General features: G+C 50.0%; 1 protein-coding gene across 4 annotated transcripts; it reads right to left on the bottom strand.

The window, feature by feature from the left end:
* Positions 1–2,660: 2,660 nt before the first annotated feature.
* Positions 2,661–18,521, bottom strand: dgkh (diacylglycerol kinase, eta). Of its 4 annotated transcripts, XM_077728256.1 has the most exons (31): positions 18,340–18,521; positions 17,160–17,330; positions 13,102–13,212; positions 12,717–12,878; positions 12,104–12,184; positions 10,389–10,493; positions 9,707–9,839; positions 9,378–9,484; positions 9,153–9,278; positions 8,985–9,087; positions 8,170–8,332; positions 7,983–8,091; positions 7,601–7,825; positions 7,431–7,522; positions 7,272–7,371; positions 6,875–7,199; positions 6,644–6,778; positions 5,989–6,117; positions 5,758–5,875; positions 5,583–5,693; positions 5,394–5,490; positions 5,202–5,309; positions 4,989–5,102; positions 4,785–4,919; positions 4,549–4,709; positions 4,382–4,487; positions 4,224–4,316; positions 4,029–4,148; positions 3,721–3,859; positions 3,065–3,195; positions 2,663–2,799 (listed from the first exon to the last, which is right to left on the bottom strand). In XM_077728256.1, the coding sequence occupies exons 1-31, from the start codon at positions 18,385–18,387 to the stop codon at positions 2,713–2,715; spliced, it is 3,945 nt and encodes a 1,314-aa protein (XP_077584382.1). In that variant the 5' UTR covers positions 18,388–18,521; the 3' UTR covers positions 2,663–2,712. The 4 variants fall into 4 exon arrangements, 3 of the variants coding, with proteins under 3 accessions (XP_077584382.1, XP_077584383.1, XP_077584384.1); XR_013327868.1 differs by lacking the exon at positions 3,721–3,859 and having other exon boundaries at positions 2,661–2,799; XM_077728257.1 differs by lacking the exon at positions 12,717–12,878.
* Positions 18,522–18,913: the final 392 nt, after the last annotated feature.

Below are 18,913 nucleotides of genomic sequence, written 5' to 3'. Positions count from 1 at the left end.
AAAACTATAGAACGCGAAAAAGCACCGTGGGGACAGTTAGCAGTTTTCGGCCATTTTGTGTCAGTGCCATATTTGTGAGCCATTCATTCTGCTGTGGACGCGTAAACAAAACAATGCGTGTAAAAAAATAATTCCACGACGCAACTGCATTTGTCCTTTTTTAATTGAAGATAGATATGTACTGTATAGGTGGTCTTATTGGAAAGAACCCTTGCAAATTGTACAACAAAAAGCTCAACCATCTATTTAGTATATCCAGAGTACAAAAATACACATCTCAGTGACTTCAAATCCGTATATAATAAATATCTAATCATGCATTTTCTACCCATAAAAAGGCACAGAAAACAGTCACTTAGTAGTCATAAAAAGTAGTATTATTATCAATATTATTATTATTATTAAACTACTCTTACCATAGTCAATCATTGTTGCGATACAGGTGACAACATGATATTCAAAATGTGAGATAATGCACGCACACATGCTGAATAGTAATTTAACCTTAGGCAATAAATATTTCTCGGCAATCTATAATCTGACTCATGAAAACTGTAAACACAATGTAAACAAATAAACTCCCATGACTACTTTTTTTCCACCTTTTGCATGGTTGGTCAGACAAAACCAGGCAGTTTGCAGCATTATTTACGGACAATAATGGCAGCTTCCACGTGCCCCCCAAAGGCGGTAGACCCTTGGGATGCACAAATGTGAAGAAAGAAAGGCAGATGAACCAGAGGAAAGAGGAAAAAATAGATGTTCCGCATAATTTAGTGTTATCTTTGGCTAGTAAAGACTAAATGAAATCTTTACCTATGAATGCTTATCATGAAATTGATCCAAATAATGGTTAAAAAAGGATCCCATGAGGCACCCACTAACATTGGAGGTTCCAAGGTTAAAAATCAGAACAAATTTGGCAAATAAAGCAATGTTAAATAAGAGATTTGGCGAGTCTACTTCTATTGGTGATGGCCTGATCTTAAAGCCATCCTATTTGAACACGTCATCATGGAAGCACCACTGGGAGAAGCTACTGTACGTACTATATCAAAGTGTGTGGAAATATTGCAGCGTCCATCTATCACAACAAGGTCACCGTCATGCACAAGACCAACCCAGCGTGTGTCACGTTGTCATCTATACGTTACGTAGACACAGGCCAAAAGTGTTGCCACGCGCATGCCACGCGCCAAACAAACGTGGCTTGCATACACACTAGTGTACACGACTGTACTTTGGAGACAGTGCATATTTAGAGATATCCATACTTTACACAATGCTATTTACAAACTTAGCCAAAGGAATAACAGACCCTGTAATGCCACTCGTTTTGAAAGGTGCTATGAAATAGGACAGCCAGTGACTTTAAGATTTTTTGGACACAAAGTCGTCCAAAAGAAGGGACAGAAAAAGGCTTGGTCATTATGAAATGAGCTCCTGAAATAGTTTTCCTTTCTAGCTGCCTTGGCCCCGCCCACAAACAAAAGATGATGTCACAACCAGAGTGAGTTGTATAGATGTAGGATAGCATGCTATTTGTTGGCTTTGTGATAACCAGAAATGCTAAAAAAAAAAAAGGTGGGCGTTTCCTAGTGGATTGTTCTGGGTCGAACAACGATGAAATGTTTAAAAACGGATTAAAATGACATTTTTTTGACAGGCTCACCATTTCATAGCACCTTTATAGATACTAACCATACATGAATAAAATCTGCTTGCCCATACAATGGACTCTACACTTTAAAAATCTATTGGGAAAACATTGCATTAGTGTCAATTTTCCAAAATGTGGAGCTAAAAGGTTCATTGACGTGAGATTAGCTGCACTTGCATAAGGCAAAAAAATCAATAAAACGAATGCATTTCCTCTTACTCTAGTGGGCGGGGCATTCACTTGAAAGGGCGCACTTAACGTAAGGTTTTTTTTTTCCCCTTTAGCAAACTATCTTACCCTAAAAATATGTGACGGCGCACGGCCTGATATAAAAACGCGTTGATATGAAAGTATCAATCTTGTCAAATCTTGAGTTTTAGCAAACGTTTCACCTTTTGAGGATTTTAAAAAGGGATGGACATTCAAATGACCTTGGTAGAAACACTCAATACAAGTCAAAGTATTGCATTTATAAACTAAAACTTGCCACGGAGAGCACAATTAGTCTAAAAATCATTAAATATTTGTCGCAAAATGCGCCACCACTGACCGTTAATACTGAATCGGAGGGCCGGCCGGCCGGCTGGCCACGGCATCCAATGAGTCGATACAAAAAAATAAATACTCCATTTTAAAACGCCGATCTTTTTTGATCCCACGTTGGTCCGCTGTTTAGCAAATGAATGTTGGCTTGATAAATAAAGACACGTTTCGACCCCCCCCCCCTTTCCTAAAGGCTACTTGAAGCTAAAAAAAGCCGCCGTCACGGCACAAATGAAATAGGCGCCCTGGCGACGGCAGCGCTAATACTGCTAACGTTAAACTCGTAAGGCCGAGACGCTAAAATCATGCGAGGAAAAAGCGCAAAAAGGAGCGAGCGGACAACTTTCCAGCGACCAAAGTCCTGCTTTTGCTAGCACAAAGTTTGCTAGCGCCCTTGCCAAGTGCCGCGTGCATGTGTGTGTGTGTGTATGTGTGTGTTTGTTTGTTATACGAGGTTCCTGGAGGCGTTCTCTCCCAGCACACGGCGTTGGCCTTTCCCCTCTTCCGGGTTAAAGATCTAGCATGGAGAGCTTGGCCAGGTCCTTAGTTCCCTGGAGAATTCTCTTCATGTGACCCACTTTGGAGATCCCCAGATCCTGCAGCAAAACCAAGAAAATTCAGCCGAGGGTTCTTATAACATGCTAACAGTTTTTTTTTTTTTTTGGCTAGCTGTCCATTCGGCCGGTCTGAGAAGCACGGCACTTTTTCAATTCGTTTCGATTTGGGTTCCCCTCTCTGGGAACACGTTCGCGTCTTTTCCTCACGCCAAGCGATAGCCAGAGATACAAAAAGCAGAAGAAAAGGCAAAAGAAGAAAAGGGCAAGCGGCAGAAAGGCTGTAAGAAGGATGTGGCTGCGGTACCTTTAGGTCCCTCCTCTCCAGGTGCAGCAACTCGGAGCCGCGGATGTCGTGTCGAAGGAAGGTGTCCCGGTACTCGGCCAGACTCAGCTGCTCCAACCAAAGGCCCACCTCGTCCGTACCCCATCTTTCCACTATAGCCACACACAGACGTACGTGCACACACGGCCACCCACCCACACAAAAGCAGAGCAGAGGAAAAAAAAGGGAGGCTCAGAGCGCCTGGCATTTGTACAAAGAAATATCAAATGGAAACATCCGAAAGTATCTGTGGATGATTTCGTTCTCCACCAGTCCCCCCCCCCCCAAAAAAATCAAAATTGGCCGAGTGAGAACACAAATCTGTGCATGGTTGAAGAGGGGAAAGGCGAGAGAAAGTGAAAGGGTGGCAGAAAAGAAGAAGGGGCTTCCAAAAGTGGCCATAGTACATGCAAAAAAACAAGTGGAAATACAGCCAAGACTAATTTGGACCAAAAAAGGCAGCAGCAGCAGCAGCAGCAACACTAATCCTATCTTTTGTTCCATTGCGTTCAGAATCATCTCCAATTTGCCACTTTTGAGAGGCGGTGGCGGCGGTGTGGGCGGCGGTCTACGGCGTAGCCCGCCTCCTCCCTCCCTTCCCCCCCACTGATCCGGTTTGGGATGGACGGCCACCTTACCTGACTGCGGGCTGCTCTTTTTGGCCGCCTTCTCTTTCTTGAACTTGGGCACTATGCGAAAGACGCCTCCCCCGCCACCGCCGCCACCGCCGCCGCCACTGCCGCGACCGCTCCTCTTGCCGTAGCCCAGGGATTGGTCCTGGTGCACAAGCACAGTCAAGCTAATCAACCTCCGCGTGGCATTTCTCGTGTTGGAGCGCCCGATGAATTGGCGAGAACCCACGTTTTGCTAGCAAGCTTGACCAAAGCCTTTTAAAAAAGGATAAAAAGAGGCCCCCTAGCAGCTAGCCCAATGCTAAGGTGCTCACCTCGTCATCGTTGGGCTGAAGAATGTGGTAAAGCCACGTGATCTCTCCCAATTTGGCCAGTTCCGACTCCAGGCTCTGCAGGGCGGCCGAGAGCTGCTCCTCCTCCGGAGGCTCCAATTGCTAACGTGCAAAATCAAAATGACACGCTGGACCGACCCAAAAAAACCCTAAAATGAAGCCAGGGCGCGTACGTACCAAAGACACGGGTCCCACCAGAAGCGATTGGGTCTCGTTGTACAAGGCCTTGACGGTGGCGGCCACCTCCATGGCCGTGTTCCTGGACAGGCTCTGCAAAGGATGTGCAGGCTTGACCCCGGATGCGTTCCAACGGATTGGACTTTTTGCTTTTTTACCTCGGGGAACTTGGGGTGCGTCTTGTTGATGGCGTGTGAGGCGGCGTTGACGGCATGCGCCAACTCTTGCTCCAACAGCCCGTTGCTCTTGGCCGCCTCGCAGATTCTGGAATGAAAGCATGTTTTAGGCTCAAAGAAATCCCAGAATATGACGACTTTGTACCCACCCGGTGATGAGTTCTTCGGCGGCGCGGGCGCACAGCTGCACGGCGCCGGCCTCGTCTTCCGTGGCCAGGTCCAGCGACTGCTGCGGGTAGAGGTGGGGCCGCAGGGGGGGTTTGTCGTACTTGAGTTTGTCCTCCCACGACTTGAGCGTGTTCTCAAAGGCCTGTGGGTGGGTAGAGGGAGAGGCTAGCTGGTCAGCTAGCTCGCATGCTAGGCCTTTGTTTGTCAGGGCGCTCACCCGGTCCCTGGTGAGCATCTGCGCCCTGTTCTTGTGCTGGATCTTGATGACTCCCGGCGGCTGGATCCAGGCCTCCCCGTCCACCTGGACCGGGACGCCCTCGTCGCCCAAGATGGTGATCTTTACCGTCCGGCACTGAGAGGCAAATCACGTATTAAAAGCGTCCGCGGAGAGCATTTGGCGGCGGACCGTGGGTTTTCCGACCTGTGCGATGCGGTGGTGCTGCAGCTTGATGACCCTGGAAACGGCCATCTGCATGCTCCCGAACACCGCCACCACCTCCAGGATTTTATCGTCAAAGGACGGAGCGCAGAAGATCTGAGGAGGATGGAAAAATCACTTTTTTAGGGCTCAAGGTCAAGGGGCAGCAGCTTTTTATCCCAAGCCATCCTGACTTTCTCCCCAATGGCGACTCACGTCGTCCTCCTTGGTGCCTCCCCAGAAGTTGGTACCGCCGGCGTAGCTGGGAATGTTCAAGACGGCGATGCCCTGAAGACTGGGCAAGGGGATGTACTGACCGTCACACTGGAGAAGACAAGAGAAGAAAAAGGAAATTATTCCCAAACTATTCCACTCCCGTTCCCACTCTTTTGATTCTCTGTGTCTCACCTCCAGCTGGACCTTTTGCTCCAGGTTCTTGTAAGTCCTCTGGAGGAGTTCCTTTGTCCCCAAGACGCCGTACCACATCATGTTCTTGGTGCGACTCCTGTCCAATCAAGTCAAAATGTGTCATTATGGAGCCATGACGTCGTACAGTCAAATGAGCCATCCCAAAGGAGTCAAATGAGCCATCCCTACCTGCATTTTTCCGGGTGTTCTTCTCTCTTGTTGTTGAACTCCAGGGAGATTTTAGCGTCCAGCCCGATGCCAAAGTAGTTGTTCATGACGCATTTCTCCGAGTAGCCCTCCCTGACAGACGGTGATCAAAAGGTCAAGAAAAAGACCGCTAGAAGGAAAAGAAAAAAATACTCACAGCGAGTCCAAATCGGGGTCAATGAAGGAGGTGGCGCCAAAGGGGTCGATGTTGGCCAGCAGCATTTTGCTGATGATGGAACTTCCCGCGATGGAAGCCGCCAGACCTGCCCTCAATCCTACACACACACACACACACACACACACGGACGTGGACAGGCTGTTGTAAAAACAAACTAGACTTGAAAATAAAATACAAGGAGCAAGGGTGGACAGCGTTATTGCGACTTACCGGGACAGATGATGCGCGTGTTGAGCACGGGTAAATTCTCCTTGCTGGTGGTAAAGGGCGTGATGCTGAAGGACGTGTACGACTGCGTACTGCGACTCATCCTCCTCTCGGACAAAGAACACTTGACAGCTACACAGAAAAACAGGACACCGACATGAAACAAAATGCATTCATTTCAAGCCAAATGTAACAACAATTCCTTCAAGGTCAATAACAACTTGTGTTTAAATATTAGAATTTCCCCCCAAAAAAGCCAGCTTGGAAGTGGACACTTTGTAACGTTTTTAGGATGCCATTCTGAGCGTGGAACAGGACACGAAAAAAATAAAGGCGGACTTTCTCCGACTTTGGAGTAGAAGGCCGGCCGGCCGGCAGGAAGGAAGGAAGGAAAGAAGGCGGGAAGGAAGCGCTCACGGGACAAACAGGAACAACTTGTGCTCTGAAGACAATCAAACATCCTGCACGCTACACTACCACGCCGGCAGTGTCAACGTCTGTGCCTTTAAGGCCGCGTCTTCTTATTAAAAGTGGGACTAGCGTAGCATTGTGTGTGTGGCCTCTTGCGATATTAGCATCTGTGCTACGCTCATGGAAACTAAAGGGCCAAATGCTCTCTTTTATTGTCTTTCAAAACAAACTAAAAAAGGAAACTTACGCGCCAAGGCTTCCATCTCCTTGGTGTCTTCGTCCTTCTCGCTGTCGCGGTTCTCCTCCTCGCCGTCTTTGCCAAAGTCCAGCGGGGAGGTGGGCTCCGAATCGTCCGCGTTGGCGTTGTGCCACTCGGCCAGCACTGATCGCGTGAACACAGCACAAAAAACTTGAAAGTCACTTGGAAACCTGTTCCAAAATGGCCGCTGTGGGCAAAAGCCAGAATCCAGAAGCTGACCTCCGTCGGCTTGCTGGACGATTTGACGCAATGCTTTCTTCAAGCTGTTGGCCCTGGACATCAATTGCTGGCGACTTTTGAAGAGCGCGTCGCCATCTTTCTCCGTCTCTTCTTCTTCCAGCTTCTCCTTCAACTCGCTCAGGCTCTCTTGGCTGGCAGCCTCCTCCTCTTCCTCCTCCTCGTCCTCTTCCTCGTCGTCCTCCTCCTCCTCCTCTCGCTCCTCTTCCACAATGGGAGGAGTGGCGTGGGGCAGAGGAGGCAAGGAACGGCTCTGGTGGTTCAGCGTTTTCAGGAGCGAGTCCAGTTTTGCATTCAGTTCGGCGCACTGTGGAGTTATAGGAGGATGCCGTGGAGTTGAACTGCCCAGCTTTTTTTTCTTTTTGGGCACTCCACTCACCTTGAGAGACATGGCGTCGCAGTCTTCGGCGCTCTCGCCGCTTCTTTCGTAAGCTTTGGCCACTTTGCCCGCAAAGTCCTTCACCGTTTCACACAGGATCCTGAAAGAGAAAAAGTCAGCAAAGGGCTTTGACCCTTGAGCAAGGCACGCCTGACGTACTTGGCGGAGGAGAGGACCACGGACCGCTGCTCCGAGTCCAAGATCTTGGCCAGCTGGGTGGACACGGCGTCCTCGTAAGCCGACAGGGGAAACTGGGAGAAAAGGTCGGGTCAGGTCGGAGGAGGAGGAGGAGGAGGAGGGCGGAATTGACCACGAAGGAGAGGCTATACCTGGCAGCCGTCGGCACCCTCGGGCGCGGAGGCGCCGCCGCAACGCTTGGGGGGCACCTTGATCTCGTAGCTCATGATGCTCCAGCGGTCCAGCATCTTGGTGCTGGCCCGCTCCAGCTTCTCCAGCGTCTGCGGCAGCTGCGTGTCGTCGTCGCAGGACGGGCCCCAGCCCAGGACCCGGGCCAGGTCGTTCCCCGTGCCCAGGGGAAGCACCCCCAGTTGGCACTGAAGCGGGGAAGATGGACAGAAAAAAAGAATTCCTCTCAATTAGCATACGTGAGCTGCTATCAACTCATCAGAAATTGCATGAAAATGCCGTAACTCTTAGAAAAATGAGGGAAAAAATGCGCCAAAAAGCCAAAATGTGTCCGTTTTTTCTAACCTGCTTGTGCAAGTTGAGTTTGTCAATCTCGGAGAGGACCCAGCCCACGCTCCCGTCTCCGCCGCACACCAGGATTCGGAAGTTGTCGAACTTTTGGAAGAGGCGGAGTCTGAAAAAAAGGTGAAAGAAAATGGAGCTAAAGGTTGTACTTGTACTTTCTGGGAGCGTGGGAGGGGCGGCATCTCACCCCAGGTGCGGTCCGCCGTTGACCAGGTCAAAGACTTGCGCCGGATTGAGCAGCTGCTTGAAGCGGCGCAGGAATTTGACGCCTTGGTTGTCGCCGCTCTTGGAATTGACAAAGACCAAGAGTGGACTGGCGCAGGAGGGGGGGCAGGTGGCCTTCCAGAAGCCTGACACACACAACAAAACAAAAAACATGGCACTTTCATACAAGCAGCCTTTTTGAGTCGCGGCTGCCCTCGAGCAAGGCACATTTGAGTTGACGTCCTATTGTAATAGCCTGCTATCTAATGGAATACATGAATAAATGAGTCTGCTGGAAGTATGCTACATATAATATATAATAGAAGAAGAAGAAAAAATCCTCCTCCTCCTCCTCCTCATCATCATCATGCGTCCTTCTATTGGCCTTCCAGAAATAGCGCTTTAGCATCACTTTTTTCTCTCTGGCTGGAGACGGAGCCAACGGAGGGAGGAGAGGGAGCTCCACGGGGGAGTCGTCGCCTCCTCGCCCCGCCGCCTCGACGTGTCACGATGCCGAGGCACGTGCCGCCGTCTCTCCCGCCTCGCCGTGCCGCAGGATTCCCCGCCAGCCGTCATCCGACTAAACGCTGTCCGCGTCGCGAATTCCAAGGCGCTCTTTGACTGCCGTGGTTTAGCGTGAGAAGAAACGTCTCCTTCACACCGTCTCTATTTTTAGCGCCATACCCGTGCAAGAGAATGCAAGGCGCTGGCTTTCACGCCGTGCTCGTGCGCGACGTTTGTAAAAATGGCAAAGGGGCTGATTTTTAGGAATAAATAGTCACAATAGTCGTGGCCTACCGTCCGAGTCGATGCTGTTGAGGGCCGTCGGCGGGATGATGGACACTTTGCACTGACCCAGCGGACACTTGCGAGGGTACAGCTCCGTGCAGGCCGTGTGCACCTGAACAGGTGAACCGCCGTTTTGCTCATTTTCGTCCCGGCGTTGGGCGGAAAAGTGTATCTTACCATGGCTTTGCACCAAAGGCAGCGCCAGTCCTGCAGCCTCAGCACGCTGCCGCAAGTCTTGTCGCACACGGCGCATTTGGCACTGACGGGCAGGTTGCCTTCCAGCCACTGGTGGGGCATGGCAATCTGTGCACATATTTTGCTCAGTCTTTCCCAAGTCTATGGTTGTAGCACTAAAAAAAAGCTAAACTTTTCAAATTGATAGCCCCTTTTTTTTGCACTTACCCCGTCTTCATCCTCAATGATGTCTTTGCCAATGGAGGCAAGAGTGGTCCATTTGCAGTTGTTAATGGCTCTGACCGCGCAGCGTTTGTGCGCCTTGAATTTACACACTGAAATACAAGACAACACGTTATTTTCAGGAAATGACAAGATACGACCGTTAGAAGGGCCATTAAAAATGGGAGTAGAGAAGAACTGGTACTGGGACTTTAATCTCTTTAGTTACTAATTGAATGACTTTCATCTGTTACCATGACGACCAAAGGCTGGATCGTAGTACTTTTTTTTTCTCTGACGCTTTCACCACCATATATTCCAAGTTTTGGCCGTACCTTCGCAGGAGAGTCCGTGAGAGGTGACGCCCGACAAGCTATCTTTGCAGACGTTGCAAAAGGTGGGGCGGGCGTGCGAGCAGGCGTACCAGTTGTGCATCCCTGAGAAATGTTCCACATTAAACTGAGCCGTCTGGCAAAGAAAAGGAAGGTTACAATAGGTTGGCACTACAAAACAAACAAATGCATCAATACATCAACAACAAGGCAAACACGTGGCATGTCATCGCGGTGGCTTTCCGTCTTAGACGTCCGTTCCATTTCAGATTGGAGCTCACGGGTCGTCCCGACCTCCAAATAGATGTGACGGACGTCCGGTTACTACAAAGTCAACTTTTTGGGGCCAAAATGTAGCGGCGTCCCGTTAATCCGGACGCCATAAGCGCAATTGGACGTGTGGCGCAGCTGCATTGCAGTGCAGAAAAGACAGAAGGGAGGACGGGGGTGGACCGGCGGGCAGGCGGGCGGGTGGGGGTACCCTTAAATAACATTTCCCGGGAAAAGCCCTTGCCGGCATTTTGCCATTTTGCAAAAAAGAGATCAAAACTTGGGCAGAGTTGCAAAATGACGCTGTCCGTTTATGTCTCGGGGGATGCGCGGTACTCCCCGAGCGACTTTTTTTTTTCCCCCCTCACGTCGGATAGAGGGAGCGAGCGAGTGACTGCCAGCGTTTTTCCCTTACCTCGTAATGCTCTCTGGATTGGACGGACTTGAGCGAGCTGATCCAGTCCTCCATCTCTTTGCGGTTCTCGGCGCAGAGAATCAGCCGGCGGAAGGGGGTGATCACCTGGAGGAGAGGAGAACACAACACCGTGTCGGTCGGGATGAGCGAGAGAGCGAGAGAGGGAGGAGAGAGAAAAAGGAGGGAGGGACGGCGCCAAGACGATGGGAGCCAGCGCCAAAGGAGAGAAAGAGAGGGAGGGAGGCTACGTCTTTAAGGCGCACGCACGCCTTGACTGGTCCCCTCACACCTTGGAACGGGCTTTCTCCCGCACTTTCCCGGCTCCTCCCCCCTTGGCTTGGCGCCACTCTGGGCCAGATACGTGCCCGGCGGCAAAAAAAAAAAAAAAAAACAACAACACACGGTTGAGGATAAGCACGAGCTGCCTTTTTTTCCTTCTTTTTTTTAAGTCTCCGCCACCGGAGAAACAGAGCGAGCGACTGCCGCCTCTCCATCACTTATTTATAGGCGCTCCCTCCTCCATCTTCTCCCTGCCATAACGCCCCCCCCCCCCCGACCGACTAATAAGGCCCGAGAAAGAAAATGGACGGCGACGACGATAAGTGGTGGTATATTAGGAGAATAGAGTCTGACTTTGTCATCCTGCCAGACAAAAAAAGTGATCACATTCTGACTATTGAGAGAACCGAGACATTGTCAAGTCTGGCCGTCTATATGTCGCCATTAGACATAAATAAATATATGCTCATGCCTAAACTTGGGAGGGGGAGATACACGAGAAACGCTGGAAGAAGCGACTTGCAGTCCACGTGAGGAATGCTACACGCCCCTCCCGAGCTCCGCCCTCCCGCCATCTCCGCGACGCACGCAGGCACGCACGTGTATCGGCCCTCGGCGGGAAAGACGATGGCGCCGGCGTGGCCAAGGTCGCCCGTTGAGGGAGCTCCTCTTGGCCATTCCGGGGATGCCGGCGGGAAAGGGCTCTTCTGGTAACCCCCGGCAACCGATGGCTGCCGCTTGCCATGAATAAAAAAGGATGCCTCGATGACACAACGCATTTTTGGACGGCAAATAGACCATATGTTTACATTGCAATGGTGCTGCAAGGCATGCTGGGACGCCGCAGAGGGATCTCACGTCTCTGCCATTTTTGTTAGGACTCATTTTTGCAGGATGAATAGCCCGTTATGGGGTTAGGGTTATTTTTTTTAAATGTTATTCTTTTGTAAACCAACTTGGAATAAGCTTAGTTGAAATTGGGAAGAAAACGACACTCGGCGGCTCAGAAATGACTCACTGGCCAAAAATATGCGGCGAGGACGTCCCCGGCGAATATTCCGTTGCAAATTCGGCCTCTATTTTCAGCTGATATTTGGCATCTTTACTTGAGGGAAACGCGTTTGACATTTCCTAGAAGCCAGCGAACGAAGGCGTGACGTACCAGCGGCAAAGTCCTCGCCTTCTAAAAATGGCTTTGCTGGTCCCGCTCGAGGCTATTTTTAGAAGCTATTGCGGCGAGGGGGACGCTTCCCCCCGGGAGAGCGCGCCGCTATTTTTAGCCCCGGGCCTCCAAACGCCCACGCGGGAACGACCCGTCTTGGCCGGCGGCCGTCAAAGGGATTAACGGCGTCTCGGAACGGGCCATCGGGCCATGGGCCCCATTTTCCCATCCGACCAGACAAACATTTTGCGCAGACTCCCGGCCACAAACTCACCGTGAAGCTGTTGTTGACATTTTTGGTGCTGGACTCGGCCACGCTGGCGTCCGACAGGTCCACTTCGTCAAAGATGAGAGACTGCGGAAAACCAGGGGGGGGGGGGTATTGTCTTAAAGCCAAACGGGAACTCAACAAGGCCTCCGACCTCACATTTATGCTAAGCTATAGCCAACAAACGACGAGATAGGATGAAAAAGGTCTTAAAGGCCAGCCAGGAAGGGGAAAAAGCATTTTATCGAACTGGTGGACGAAAAAGATCCAAGTGACAAAATCCCCCCAAAAGTAAATGCGGTATTTTACTTCCTCTTATGAAGCGATTAAAAAATGCACAAATGCAAGGTGGCACATATTTTCGGACACACAGACACACAGAAAAGTCTAAAATGTACTATAAAATGGACAGCTTTAGACCCCGATAGAACTCGCCATCTGGTGGACAAACAGTGGTATTACATCTATAACGGCCACCGAGGGAGAGATTTCGGCGGCACATTTCCTTATGCTTTATATACACTAAGGTAGCCTTGTCACAATATGGCAGCCTTGCAGAATGATGCAAAATGGGAGGCATGAGGGTCTTAAAGCCACGGCTACGGTTTTGGACGCTGACCCGAATTCTCACTAGGCCCTCCTCGGATCCGCCGCCACCCAGAGGCGGGGGTGAGCGCCGCGTGCCGCCGCTCCAGCACGCCGACAGAGCTCGCCAGCAGACGCGGCCGCGGGACGCCCGCCGCAGCGCCCGCTCTCGCCACCGGGCCAAGGCGCTGCCGGACTGGCGCCCCCGGTTGACCCCGAGGGTCGAGGGAAGGGCGGGGTTTAAAAGTCAAGAAAGTAAGAAAAAGAAGATGACGAGAATCCCGACGATGATTGTCGCGTTTACAGAGCGCGGATGTAAAAAAAATGTCCATAATAAATGGGAAATACATGTGATAAATGACAAATCTAGTGGAAATGAGCTTGACTTTGGATGTATTTGAGTTTGATATGGACATTACCTTAGCGTCTTTAGCATAGTAGAGCGTCCGACCTCTCAGCTTGAAGTAACGTTTCTTCCACCTCTGGAAGGAACTGGTTTGTTTCAGTAGCAATCCTTCTTTGATGCTGGTCTGCACAAAGTAGGAGAAAAATTCAAAATTCAACCAAAATCCCAAATAGACATGTTTTATCTAGCAAAAGTGGTCAAATAACGGGATAATAATAAGGACTTTCAAGCCTTAATTTGAATCGGGAGACTTTTTTTACTCAAGTGACAAATTCATTTTGATAAAATAGAAGCATTTGTTTTTAGCATGATTGACTTTGAGCCGACAACACGTGATATCAATTTTCTTTTGAAAATGTTTGTGTTTTTAATGGCGGCTGGCCAACTTGCGTCCTCAGCTGGCATAAGCGATTAGCGTATAAGCTTAGCTCATGTGCTTAACTTATTAACAACCGGAGACGGATAAACAATATTGCTTATTATGATGTTCAACGGCTCATAACCCAAAGAAGGAAGCAAAGTTGTCTTCCCGATGAAAAAAGGAAACATTCTTTTCCATACGGCTTTTTTCAAGCCATTTTATTGGCTGGCATTTCCAACAATTTCACAGCCGCAGTGAGTGCGGGGGTGCTTTGCTTTGCTTTGCTTTCAACTTCTATAGAGAAAACTTTCCACAATACTAAGTGTCCTGCGAGTGCAATCAGTGGATTGGCATCAGCTGCTTCACACAGCACATCCCCCACACCTTCAAGTTTGTCAGTCAACTCGCTCGCTCGGTCGGTGATGGATAGCTTGAGCCAAAAGCTCCCCCTCCCCTCCTCACCCACAGCGAACCCGACCCCCGTTGACTCAATGTTGTCACCTAAGTATGTGTTCAAAAAGCTGCCTGGTATGAAGCCAGTTCAAAATTTTGACCTATTTTAAATGTGGGCCATCAAAGTGTAAACTTTTGACCATTGATGAGTGAGTGAGGGCCTCAAAAAAATTGAAGCATTGGACAACTGAGGGAAGACATTGCATCCCATAAGACTAGTCATTTATTTCACAGGGTTGGGTAAAATATACAAAAAAAAGGCCAAAAGTGAGTGTTTTGTGTTCAATTTCTAAAGAGAAAAGCTTTCCACAATACTAAGTGTCCTACGACTGCAATCAGTGGATTGGCGTCAGGTGCTTGTTTCTGCCCAACCCCCACCGTTGCTTCAAGTTTTTTGGTCAGCTCGGACGGTGCCGGACGGATTTCTGGAAGCAAAAGCTCCCCCTCCCCTTCCCTCCCCTCCTCACCCACAGCGAACCCAACCCCCGTGGATTCAATGTTGTCACCTATGTGTCTACTGGATGGCTTCTTGAAAAACAAAAAGCTGCCTGGTATAAACTGTCAAAGCCAGTTCAAGACTTTTTTTGGACCGATTTCAAACGTGGGCCCAAACGGCAGCAACGTCGCCACACCGGAGGAAAAAAAAAGCCACTATCCTCCAGAAGGCACGGCGTCCGCCTCAAAAGCATGAAACGCAAACACAGCAGCGCACGTGGAAACGATAAAAGGCGCACATTGACTCTGGCGGCGCAAAAACACACACACGCACATAGGGCAGCTATTTATAGCGCAGGAAGGCTGTTCCTGGAGGGGGGAATTACAAACGAGAGAAACCAGAGAGAAAGAGAGAGAGAGAGAGACGCAGGGCCAAAGCTGACATCCTGCCCACCAGCTGTGTCAACTTAAACACAGAAACATCGCACTGGAAGAGCAGCCGGCGCGGACACAACCACCACGGACGGAAAAGCGTCACGCGCCCATTATTAAGTGGCAGAACTCTTGAAATCTACCGGCAAATGCCATTTAAAAAACACATCTTTCAAGTCGCAACCACAAAAAAAACAAACAGACCGGGCTGTCCGTCCGTCGCAGGGCCAGCCAAAAGTGCAATTTATAGTCCGGAAAATACGCTCTTCGCGTCAATCCAAGAGCGAATTGGAGGGTCGAAGCCAAAAGCTCTCGATTGTGGTGTTGTTGTGACAGGAGTGGACGTTGGTTTGGCGGCTGTGTTTTCCACCGGCACCCCTGATTCCAAATTCCTGGATTAAGGTGAAATAGCTCCAACGTGGACTTCCCTACAAGGCCTTCCTCGTGGAAGCAGACCTTCCTTCTCGGCCAAATGGCCGCCCGGCGAATAATAATACAGTAAATCTCCGGCTGGAGTTTTCTTGGGAAAGCTGCTCTACCGGTGTTACGCAGCGGGACATCAAAATAGATTTGAAATTTAGCACGGAAGTCGACACACACACACACACACACGGTTGACTTTGGCCCCTTGGACGCCCGTGTTCTAGTTTTGTGTTCTATTTTCCTCTTTTTGTCTCTCCTTGGCCTCCATAGTGGCTCCTTCCTGTTGCCAAGTAGGCCAGAAGTGATCTTCTTTAAATAGCAAGAGCCGCCGCTCGCCGTGGCCCCCCCGCCGTGGCCCCCCCGCCGCCGCCCAGCGTCCCCCGGCGAGATGGTGATGCAGCTTTGGCGTCCTGTCGCGGAAACCGAATGAGTAACCTGGCCGTGCGCGGCGCAACTTCCGCCCACGCGCATGCCGGTTTACACAATGGACAAAGGCGTGGGTGGGCGGCGGTTTTCCCAGCGATGGGTCGCCGGGAGAGCCGGCCTCTCGACCTAGGGTGGACGGCGTACGGAGCGGTCCCCGTTAGGGCCAGCGCAGACTCCATTACGCTAATGTTTTACCTTTAAAGTTCTTGTGTGCCGAGCCCATTACGCCGTCTGATTAATGAGTTTGCTCCAAAGAAAGAAAAGACAAAAAGTGGGATCCTAATCTAGCCTGTCGCTCATCCATCTCTCGGCAGGGGAAAAAATGCGCTCCAAATCTTTATCGCCAACAAAAATGATATAATTTGTCAGTGTCGCGGGGTGCCAGAGCCTGTCCCAGCCACACCCTTAAACTAGTCGCCAGTTCGTCATGGAGACACACAACCATTGACGCTCACAATCACTCCGCCACCAAGTGGGAATTGATCCCAATCTGCCTGCACCCGAGCCAAGCTGACGAACCACTCACATCAAGTGGCTGAGATAAGATACTGAACTCATATTAAAAATAAGCAAAAGTGAGAGGGCCAGACTTATCAAGATGCTAAAACCATAAATCACAAACCATAGAACTATTTCAATTTTAGCTGTCTCGGCTGCCATTGACGGCTATAGATGTCCAAGCCATTTTGACTGGAAGGGGATTTATCCCCTTCTTAGGTACGGCCCTCCAAAGTTAAAGCCATTGAATTTAGCCAGTGAGCGGACCCCGAGCGGCCGTCGCGATGACGACGACGACGGGGCCCTCGGCGGCCTCCCGTGGCGACCCGAGGAGCGTAAGATGGACGCAACGTGGGAAAAGTGTGGACGCGCACACGCTGAGCAAACAATGGGGCGGAACAACACTCTGCGCGCCCGCCGCATGATCCATTAGCAAGTGTGGCGCAAAGCTAAAACAACCCCACTGACCCACGCACCCGCTGACGCCGCTAACTCCGCCTTCAATGCGCCGTGCGCTTGCTAAGCAGCCCAGGCATCCTCCCGCCCCCTCGACAAAGATGGCAATCAAAGGATCCAGTGTAGAAATCAGCAAATGTATGGCTCAGGGGAGAACACAACCCCATGGAGTGATTGAAAAGTAAGACAACATTGAAAAAATGGGAACAATAGGGACAAATAGGACTGCCGATGAGCCAATCACAAAAGAGGGAGCGCAACTTTTGCCGTTCCGTTGAGCGGACGGCCAAACGCGCGCTCCTTTCAATGTTGAATGATGTAAACGGATCGAAGGGAAGCGCTCAATAATTGAGTGGATCGGCAGGAAAAGTGGGCCAAGGAATCTTAGGTGACGCCTGGAGGAATTCATTAGCAGCTACGCTAATTGCTGTTTTATTCCATTCCACATGATTTTTCCTGCCGATAACACAAAGTTGACTGAATAAAATCTATTTTAAAGTGTCCTCAGGCCAAGTTGCACCATCCTGAATAGGATGTGGATTTGTAATAAAGAAAAAATAAACAATATGATGTGAATTTGTGTGTACCTTGCTCCTTATCTGTCCCGAGGTGGAAACTTTGCGGATGAGTTTCTGAGGACCTTCTTGCTCCACCTCGCTGTCAGAAGACTCGTCGGCGGCGGCCCCGGACACCGACACGGCGCCCACCACGTGGGGGTGGATCTTGGCCACGGACCCGGCGGGCCCTTTATCCGGCTCCTAAAAGAAGGGGATGGCAATATCAGTGCTTAAACGTCATTTATAGCTTCATTTGCTAATCGATACTTGCTTTTTAACGTTTTCAGCATCAGTTGCAAAAAAATCACTTGGAAGCACGCAAGTGACTGACTGCGTTTTGGCAGCCATTTTTTTTTGCCACTGGAATTTTGGCAATCTTTCCATTTGATCGACTAAATTCCTTGTAAATCTCTGGTCATTTTTTCCCTACTGAAATCCCTGTCAATGTGCATTATTAATGTGGCTAAATTGAATTTTGGCAACTGAATTTCTTCCGAGTGAAAGTCCTGCTACTGAATTTTGCCACTTTAACCCTACTTTTTTTTGCAACTGCCCTTATCGCAACAGTTTTTTGCAACTGTACTTTTTGCAATTGTTTTCTCGCAATTGTTTTTTTTTCCAGACTTTGGGTGGTAATTCTTGCACATTTGAATGGTTTGCCACAGAATTTCTGGAAGATGCAATGTTTTGGGAGTCCATTTTGCCTCTTTTGCTCCTGCACTTTTGTGTTTGTTTACGGCTGAATGTTGACGCCGGAAAGAATTGTGGCGATCGAACTTGGATGCTTTGGAAGTTCTTTAGTGGAACTCCCAAGTCCCAAATGGACTTGCGAGTGGTTGTCATCGGAGGCCCAAGCAACAGTACATTTCGATTGCTTTAAAGGACGTCAAAAGCCGTCGTGCGGCGGTCTACAACGACGACGGCGGCGACACATCGTCACGATGGAGCTTTTTCTTCGGCAAGAACGCATCGTTCATCGGCGATCTCGCTTTCGGAGGAAACAACTGCCGCGACTGGTTCGAAAAAAGCGGAAACGCTGGCGAAAAGTCCCGCAAAAGTGTGACATCACGACGACTGGCGCTCGAAACGCAAATGAATGAAGGAAGGGAGAGAAGGAAAGAGGATCCTGTTTGGACGTCAAGCGAGAGAAGAAGAAGGCAAGCACAACAAGCAAGCAGGCAGGCAGGCAGGGAGGGAGTTTTGGACTAACCAGCTCTTCCCAGGCAGGGCTGCGGGCGTAATGGCAGACATCGTCCATATCCCCGGCGCTCTGTGTGGATCCTCCACGTACGGGAAGACGCTACGGCCAGTAGGAGAAGATCTTCGGTGCCCCCACACGCACCGAATGGAGCGGACGTCAGGCTTCCGTCCTAGTTCCTCCCCACCCACCCAGCTCTCCAACCGCCTCCTCCTTCTCCTCCTGCTCCTCCAACCCAACCCAAGACAGATCTCCTCCAAGCAGCCTCCTCCTCCGAGGAACCTCCACGAGAACCACGTGATCCGCTTCCACACAGTATGCTTGGGGATCACACGCGCTTAATTGACGTCATAGCTCCACCGAAGCCTTCCCAAAAAAGAAAAATATAAATACACATTCATGTAAACATGATTAACCCATTCCCTGCCACTGGTAACGCCCCCCGTTCATTTAAAGAGGGAGCACAACTTTCGTAGTCAAAATGGATTGATTTGCACCATCTAGTGTTGATAATAAAAAAGTGCCATTTTGCTTGAATTGAAGCATACGGGCATTCTAACTGGGCTTTTGTTTCCGCACGGACTCT

The sequence above is a fragment of the Stigmatopora nigra genome, chromosome 11, assembly GCF_051989575.1.
Source record: "Stigmatopora nigra isolate UIUO_SnigA chromosome 11, RoL_Snig_1.1, whole genome shotgun sequence".
Lineage (NCBI taxonomy): Eukaryota > Metazoa > Chordata > Actinopteri > Syngnathiformes > Syngnathidae > Stigmatopora > Stigmatopora nigra.
This window is presented reverse-complemented; position numbering and strand designations above follow the sequence as displayed.